Source organism: Ictalurus punctatus, chromosome 19 (genome assembly GCF_001660625.3).
Source record: "Ictalurus punctatus breed USDA103 chromosome 19, Coco_2.0, whole genome shotgun sequence".
NCBI lineage: Eukaryota > Metazoa > Chordata > Actinopteri > Siluriformes > Ictaluridae > Ictalurus > Ictalurus punctatus.
This window is the reverse complement of record NC_030434.2, coordinates 27,934,315-27,943,483: the sequence shown is the minus strand read 5'-3', so window position 1 is coordinate 27,943,483 and position 9,169 is coordinate 27,934,315. Positions and strand designations below refer to the sequence as shown.

Genomic DNA, 9,169 nt, shown 5'->3' with positions numbered 1-9,169 from the left:
GGTATTATTAGGGGTATTATTAGCTGTTGTTGGGTATTATTAGGGGTATTATTAGGGGTTGTAGGGTATTATTAGGGGTATTATTAGCTGTTGTAGGGTATTATTAGGGGTTGTAGGGTATTATTAGGGGTATTATTAGGGGTTGTAGGGTATTATTAGGGGTATTATTAGCTGTTGTTGGGTATTATTAGGGGTATTATTAGGGGTTGTAGGGTATTATTAGGGGTATTATTAGGGGTATTATTAGGGGTTGTAGGGGTATTTTAAGGGTATTATTGGGGTGTAATTATGCAGTAAGGTGGATCGATTTAAAAGACAACCCCTGAAAAGAATCCACGTGATAATTATAAATCGGTACAGGCAACTGATGTGTAAATAATAATTTATATTTGAAACTGCTGTGTAAATAATTTAACGTGATTTCCTCAGAACTCTGACGGTTTATACTGGTCTGGTTTTAAACGTATTCAGCAGTCAGGAGTTAAGAGAAGTTCTGCCTCAGATTGGGAACACAGTTACTGACCCTTACTGATTGGAGCTGACGATAAACCATGTCGTATCTCAAATCATGAACTGTTGTGTTTGTTGATGCTGAATTTGTTGTTCAGATGATGACTCCTCAGTAAACATAAACATTTATCACCATTCACTCATGTCAGTTACTGATCCAGGAGGAAGTGGTGGATCAGTGGTTAATACGTTGGATCAGAAGGTCTTGAGTTCTAATCCCAGCACCACCAAGCTGCCACTGCTGGGCCCTTGAGCAAAGTCCTTAACATTCAGCTGTACAAACGACAGAAATGTTAGTCGCTCTGGATAAGCACGTCTGCCCAATGCCGTAAACGTTTCATGTGGCTGGACCTTCATAAAATTGAGATGAACTCTGCTGCTGTCACGGGTGATGTGGCAGTGCTGAAGATCTCGCAGTGTCTTCTCAAACCTCTCCAGATCTCAGTGCAGACACCACTCCATCTCCACCCTGGTGCTTGATATATGCTGGGATGAGAGGATGATATCTGAGCATCTGGGGACTCGCCGAAAAACGAGGGGATTCTACACCATAGGTTCTCCATTACAACTACAACCAAACTACAACCATCACTACGAGGCTTTGTTGAAGGTTTGGTATGTGTGTGCACTTGAAGGTATTCTGGGGATTCTTACTGCCTCCTGGTGGTTAGGAGGCATGAAATAAATCTGTTATTATTAAGATAATATTAAGGAGTAAACACACAATAACTAATTATAATAATAATTTTATTATTTTCATTTCAGCAAAACTTAACTATGAATTAAAAGAGCATGTACATAAGAGCTGATCTTTAAAGGCAGTGTGACATGGATAAATATTGTGTGTGTGTGTGTGTGTGTGTGTGTGTGTGTGTGTTAGTTTATGTAAGCAAATATATTGGGACAGCGGCGCTGAATGAAATACACACTTCCAAAAATCAACAGCAAAGACACAGGTCTGATGATCAACACGGTTTTACAGAACACACCACACACATACAGAGCAGGGTCCAGGTCCGGCGTCCAGTTACTACCTACACACACACACACACACACACACAGAGGGGTAAGATACTCTCCTACAGTAAACACACACATAAACCCTCACACAGATGGAGAGTGTATAAATGAACTCACGTATGCTGCCGTCTCGGGTGGAGTCGTCTGTAAACAATGTTATAAATGTTATTGATGGAGGGAAACTCGGAGCTGTTTAACATTAAATCTGAAAATAAAATCTACGTTCACACTTACAACAGAGATTGTTCACACACTTCTCTTCTCCACACTTGCTGCAGGACTGTCCGTTTTCATACGGCTTCTGGTCAACGTAGTTTCCTCTGGACCAAGAGGACACAGACATGTAACTTTAGCTACTTTAACATTTAACAAATTAGATTGAGATTTTTTTAACAATAACTATGTCTATCAAACAAACAGTGTGTGTGTGTGTGTGTGTGTGTGTGTGCGCGTGTGTGTGTGTGCTGGGTTTTACGGTAACCACTTGGTGCTTAGTGCGGATAAACCTGCTGCTTGTCTGTTTTAGTTATGATGTACATACTAGAAACACTATCATTAGTGACCTAGAGTAGAAGGTTCATTTTGCAGGTGAAGTGAGAGATAAAGCACTCTGTTTCTCCCGGTTTAATAACGACGAACCACCAATAATGGAACAGATCCATTTTCCGTGCTCTTTAACCAGCGAGAAGCTGCTCAGGTGAGTGAGAGGGAACGGGGAAGTGTGTGGGAGGCTGTAAACTCCGTATTTCCTGATGCGAGCAGGAAGTTTGTGGAAGTTAGTGCTTTTGTTGCCGATGATAAACTGGGGAAGTTTGAACGCTGGTCCTGTCGATCCTGCTTGGAATATTCCTGGAGAACTAACTGAGAATACCTGAGGTCTGAAAAGGAGAGTAAGGAGGAAACGCCGGAACCGTGGTGGACTTCACCGCACTGCCAGGAATACTCTTAGGCAATGTACGCTCGCTTCACCATGAACTGGACGAACTGCAGGCCAGTGTGAGTTTTATGCACGAATACAGAAATATGCACATGATGGTGTTCCCCGAAACTTGGCTGCATGACTCAGTTGAAGAGAGTCTATGGATTGAAGGTTTTGGAGTACAGAGATAAACACTGATTCACATTCAGGCCAGGAGTACGGTCCGGGTCCGCGCGAGTTTATCTCTCGGTGTAACAGCATGAGACTAGACTGGAACATCTCAAAGACTAAACAGATGCTTATCAGTTTGAGTAAGAAAGCACTTTCACTTCAGCCTGAGATTATTAATGGTACACAGGTGAATGTAGTAGAGGAATACAAGTATTTAGACCAGTTTCTTTGTTGTTTCTGGACTATAAAATATTTTAAAATGGTCTAGCAAACAGACTCGTGTTACTTAGAATCATTCATTCAGAAGGACCAGGCATACTGTTTTCCTAATCGGTCAATCATGGACAGTATATTTTACTGAGGGATATAATTGATTTTAATCAGCTCAATAATTCTAACCTTGGTATTTATCATTGGATCAGGAGAAAGCTTTTAATCGAGTCGATCGTGGTTTTCTTTTCTATGTCTTACAGCAATTTGGTTTTGGTGACATTTTTATATCATACATTCAGTTATTATTCAGTTTTTATTCTAATGCCTTTGTGATAGTAAAAGCTGGTGCTGGGGAGAGGACCTCCAGAATTGCTGAGTGGATTGTGTAGAATATACTGATAAAGTGTAATCAATATTTATAAGCAACATTTAGAATGATTACTTAGAAGCATAATCTAATAATCAGTATAATTCCTGGTCAGGAAGTAGGACAGGGCTTGGTGGACGTAAAGAGCTGCATCCCGCTTTCAGAATACAAGCGACTCCTATACCATAAGTGCCTGGCTTGGACTAAGACTGCAAAAGGGATTTTACAGAAGGCACCACCAGGTCTTGGATGGGACAGACATTTATTTTTAATAAGGTTGGGAGAGATGAGTCTGAACTTACACCTTTTTACCAGTCAGTGCTACACTGCATAGAGCACAAGCACTGAGTGAACGCGTGATATTAAACGCGTGTTATTAGTAAGCAAGTGGTGATATTAGTTTTATTTATTGCTCCGGGGAGCTGTTGATCTGGTGGCGGAGCTTAGGGATGGCGGAGCTTAGGGATGGCGGAGCTTAGGGATGCCGGAGCTTAGGGATGCCGGAGCTTAGGGATGCCGGAGCTTAGGGATGCCGGAGCTTAGGGATGGCGGCTCACCTGAGCGGTGGAGCTCGGCCTCTCTCTCTCCGTCACGGGGTGCGGTGTGAGGTGAGCTCCTAGGTCTCGGTGGAGCAGGTGTTATTGGCGATAGGAGAGTTTATTGGATGTGAAAACATCGTGTCAGCATCCCGATTGAACAAGGCCGTGGTGGTGTTCGTGACGGAGAGGGAACTTGTGCACCAGCTGACTGAAGACGGAATAAAGGTAAGTGGAGAGCTTTATTCCGTCACGCCTCTGGGTGACGGAATTTTTTTTTGCCATCGCCTCACATCCCACATCATCCAGAGCACTGTCTATGCTGATATCTAAACCCGCACACAGTGACACCGTTCCTCTTTAAACGGATCCAGAAGGGATGACCTACTCAGGAATTAAACTATAGCCAACAAATTATGAACATTTACTGCAAAATATTACAGGTGATTTGGGAAAATGGAGGACGATTACAGAGACCAATCTCAGACAGAAACCTACTGGACTGCACCCTGTACCCCACGCCGTACTGAATACTGAGTGTGTGTTCAGACTTACGCTGTTGCGTAGTTACACACGAATATGACTCCCGCTCTGTGTGAGAAAGTTGTTTCACGCACCCCACTAGGACATTCGATCACAGCACAGCCCACTTTATACGTCCTCGCCCAAACCACCTGCGTTAATCACAGATATCACTCAGGGTGTGAACACACAAAAACATGCCTTATATTATTAATATTAATATTCATATTCATTCATTATCTCATTTAGCTGATATCTAGTTTTAGGTAGGTGAACATTTTACCCTTTTTAAATCTAGCTAATAAATAAAGCTTTTGTCTAAATATATTATTGATTGTATAGTGTCAATAGTGTCTGAATACTTCTACAATACAGCATCTGTTCTGTTCTGTTCTTTTATATTCCTTCGTGCTGCTATGTTGACCTAAATTTCCCCTACGGGGGATTAATAAAGTTATATCTTATCTTATCTTATCTTATCTTATTTTATAAATAGACTATAAGTAAGCAATGTTAGCTTAGCATATTTTAAATGACCGTAAATTCAAGTAAAATTAAGCTAAACTAAATGTATCTTAAATATAGCTAAACATTTATTTTATTTAACTAGATTTAGGGTTTCAGTAAATCCCTGTAGCTAAACTACAGCTGAGAATTGATTGAAATGAATAATTAAATCTCAGACATAGGTGATTCTACACCTGTAGTTACACTAATAACACACACGATGTGTGCATTCGCATTAGCTGCTAATGTGTTAAAGATGTTAATAAGAATTAATATGATGATGTCATCAAGGAAATTTTACCAACACTTACTGTATCATAATTAGTCCTAAGCACTTCTAGTAAATTCTACAAGGTTTAACATTATAATATGTAATTATCCTTAAAAACTCAACATTAACAGATGTTTGAGTAAACGTTTTGCAGTTGTAATAAGAACATTACAGTAATGTACGTGCGATTAATTTTTTTTACTTAAGAAATCAGGTTTTTGAGAAATTACTTGTGTGTAATGGCCACAGACTTTGCTGCAGTAGATTTTGTTGTAGTCGTAGTCTTTAACTTCGTCAACCCAGCTCTGAATTGCTGATTTTAATTGAAAGTTACTGGGCGGAGCTCCTGCCCAGATGTTCTCTCCGACTGAGGACAAGACAGGATGAGCTCGATGAGGATTGTGTTTAAAGAGACAATTTCCTGCCCATTTCCTTGCCAGGACTGCCAGGTCATTGTCCCATGTCTGAAACACACATACACACACACACATACACACACACACACACACATACACACACTTTCATTTGAGTAAGAATCCTCACTTTTCATTCATCATGCCCACCTTTCAGTATCAGTTCAACTTTTCTATAATGGTCTGAATTTTAAAAACCCCATACCTCATGTTCGTACCTCTGCCCTGACTTTCACGCCACAGCACCAGTGGTCCTTAATTTTCATTGGACACTATATTTCATTAACATTCCCTACTTTAAACTCAGCCTGAAACCCACATGAAATAATTCAACATTTAGTGTGTTTTGGAGTAATTTTTCTATAGAAACTGCAGTAGAATTCCTGTAGTAGATACTGTAGTGATGTGGAAATTCTACTATACAATATCTCACAAAAGTGAGTACACCCCTCATATTGTGTAAATATTTGATGATATCTTTTCATGTGACGACACTGAAGAAATGACACTGTGCTACAGTGTAAAGTAGCGAGTGTACAGCTTGTGTAACAGTGTAAATTTACCGTCCCCTCAAAATAACTCAACACACAGCCATTAATGTCTAAACCGCTGGCAACAAAAGTGAGTACACCCCTAAGTGAAAATGTCCAGATTGGGCCCAAAGTGTCAATATTTTGTGTGAACACCATTATTTTCCAGCACTGCCTTAATCCTCTTGGGCATGGAGTTCACCAGAGCTTCACAGGTTCCACTGGAGTCCTCTTCCACTCCTCCATGCCGCTTGACACCATCTGAACCAAATAAGTTTATCTTGGTCTCATCAGACCACAGGACATGGTTCCAGTAATCCATGTCCTTAGTCTGCTTGTCTTCAGCAAACTGTTTGCGGGCTTTCTTGTGGATCATCTTTAGAAGAGGCTTCCTTCTGGGACGACAGCCATGCAGACCAATTTGATGCCGTGTGCGGCGTATGGTCTGAGCACTGACAGGCTGACCCCCCCCCACCCCTTCAACCTCTGCAGCAATGCTGGCAGCACTCATACGTCTATTTCCCAAACACAACCTCTGGATATGACGCTGAGCACGTGCACTCAACTTCTTTGGTGGACCATGGCGAGGCCTGTTCTGAGTGGAACCTGTCCTGTTAAACCGCTGTATGGTCTCGGCCACCGTGCTGCAGCTCAGTGTCAGGGTCTTGGCAATCTTCTTATAGCCTAGGCCATCTTTATGTAGAGCAACAATTCTTTTTTTCAGATCCTCAGAGAGTTCTTTGCCATGAGGTGCCATGTTGAACTTCCAGTGACCAGTATGAGGGAGTGTGAGAGCGATGACACCAAATTTAACACACCTGCTCCCCACTCACACCTGAGACCTTGTAACACTAACAAGTCACATGACCCCAGGGAGGGAAAATGGCTAATTGGGTCCTGTTTGGACATTTTCACTTAGGGGTGTACTCACTTTTGTTGCCAGCGGTTTAGACATTAATGTCTGTGTGTTGAGTTATTTTGAGTGGACAGCAAATGTACACTGTTACACAAGCTGTACACTCACTACTTTACACTGTAGCACAGTGTCATTTCTTCAGTGTCGTCACATGAAAAGATATCAAATATTTACACAAATGTGAGGGGTGTACTCACTTTTGTGAGATACTGTAGTAAATACTGTAGTAAATTGTCTGTAGTACAATATGTCAGATAATCTTCATAACACAGGTGAATGTTGTAGCTAATTTTACTGTGTTGTGTCTTAGAGTAGTCGTACTCTTTTTCTGGGTTATGTCCCTGCCTTTACCTCCATGTTTCCTGTTTGTAGTTTCGTGTGGTACATCCTAGTTTAGACTCTCACCTTTCCCCCCCTTTTTATGACGACTATTACTATTTATTTGTGCCAGCTTGTATCATGCTTCAGCTCACTCCACGGTACAGGAGTTAGAAACGGTTAGGAGTTAGGAGTGTTTCCTCAGCTGGTCCTCAGGCTGCAGTAAGTTTTTAACTTTAACCAGAATGCAACAGGGACACTTTTTATATAGTTTCAGATGCCCATACGTGACAATAATGACTTCATTAAATCTGATCTGTTAAAACCTTTTATATTTTAGATAGTTTATAAAGTCCGTCATAATCACACAGGAACAGAAATGTTTGTGTCATTAGTTGGACTTCCTTCTTACCATGTAGCGCATGTAGCTCGCAGAAGGACTGACATTGCTGCGCGCTTGGTTGTGTTCTTTCACACAAACATCGATGAACTCCTGGTCTGTGATGTCAGGAAGTGGATTTCCTGTCTTCGAGAGGGTGAAAGAGGACAGAAGGAGGACGAAATGGAGGGAGAGATAAAGTACAGCAGCCATGATGATGAGAGAACGAGTGTGAGCGAGGTGGGGTGTGTCGAAGATGAACACCTCGAGTTCAACATTAAGGAAGGAAGCTGATGTGCAACTCGAAGTGACACAATATCAGGAATCAGTTAGAACACACACACACACACACACACACACACACACACACACACACACACACACACACACACACACACACACGTGTAATTCAAGCTTGTAATTAATAAGGATTCTAACATATCTGTAGCTTCTGACTCTGGGTTGGTTCACGAGCTGAGCTTCAATAAAACAGAGAATACAGTGAGTGTGTAAACCTCGACACCTTCCTTACTGCCAATACACACTACATACACACTACACACACACTACACACTACATACACACTACACACTACACACACACTACATACACACTACATACACACTACACACTACACACACACTACATACACACTACATACACACTACACACTACACACTACACACATACTACATACACACTACACACTACACACACACTACATACACACTACACACACACTACACACTACACACTACATACACACTACACACTACACACACACTACACACTACACACTACATACACACTACATACACACTACACACACACTACACACACACTACACACTACACACACACTACATACACACTACATACACACTACACACTACACACTACACACACACTACACACACACTACATACACACTACACACACACTACATACACACTACATACACACTACACACTACACACTACACACATACTACATACACACTACACACACACTACACACACACTACACACTACACACACACTACATACACACTACACACTACACACACACTACACACACACTACACACTACACACACACTACATACACACTACATACACACTACACACTACACACACACTACATACACACTACATACACACTACACACTACACACACACTACATACACACTACACACTACATACACACTACACACTACACACACACTACATACACACTACACACACACTACACACTACATACACACTACACACTACACACACACTACATACACACTACACACTACACACTACACACACACTACATACACACTACACACTACATACACACTACATACACACTACACACACACTACATACACACTACACACTACACACACACTACACACACACTACACACTACACACACACGACATACACACTACACACTACACACACACTACACACACACTACACACACACACACACACACACTACACACTACACACACACTACATACACACTACACACTACACACACACTACATACACACTACATACACACTACATACACACTACACACT

The 9,169-nt window shown here is 41.4% G+C and overlaps 1 protein-coding gene across 2 annotated transcripts; it reads right to left on the bottom strand.

The window, feature by feature from the left end:
• Nucleotides 1-1,240: 1,240 nt before the first annotated feature.
• glipr1a (GLI pathogenesis-related 1a) lies at nucleotides 1,241-7,922 on the bottom strand. Of its 2 annotated transcripts, none has more exons than XM_017493802.3 (6): nucleotides 7,626-7,922; nucleotides 5,288-5,500; nucleotides 4,292-4,410; nucleotides 1,765-1,850; nucleotides 1,648-1,674; nucleotides 1,241-1,544 (listed from the first exon to the last, which is right to left on the bottom strand). In XM_017493802.3, the coding sequence occupies exons 1-6, from the start codon at nucleotides 7,803-7,805 to the stop codon at nucleotides 1,387-1,389; spliced, it is 783 nt and encodes a 260-aa protein (XP_017349291.2). In that variant the 5' UTR covers nucleotides 7,806-7,922; the 3' UTR covers nucleotides 1,241-1,386. The 2 variants fall into 2 exon arrangements, with proteins under 2 accessions (XP_017349291.2, XP_017349290.2); XM_017493801.3 differs by having other exon boundaries at nucleotides 5,267-5,500; nucleotides 7,626-7,913.
• Nucleotides 7,923-9,169: the final 1,247 nt, after the last annotated feature.

Bases quoted from the DNA above. Each gene is read 5' to 3' on its own strand.
- glipr1a (XM_017493801.3), bottom strand. From the start codon at position 7,805: ATGGCTGCTGTACTTTATCTCTCCCTCCATTTCGTCCTCCTTCTGTCC. The intron at 5,501-7,625 runs GTAAGAAGGAAG...TGTGTGTTTCAG, and splicing joins CGAGCTACATGCGCTACATG to ACATGGGACAATGACCTGGC. The intron at 4,411-5,266 runs GTAATTTCTCAA...TGATTAACGCAG, and splicing joins TCTGTGGCCATTACACACAA to GTGGTTTGGGCGAGGACGTA.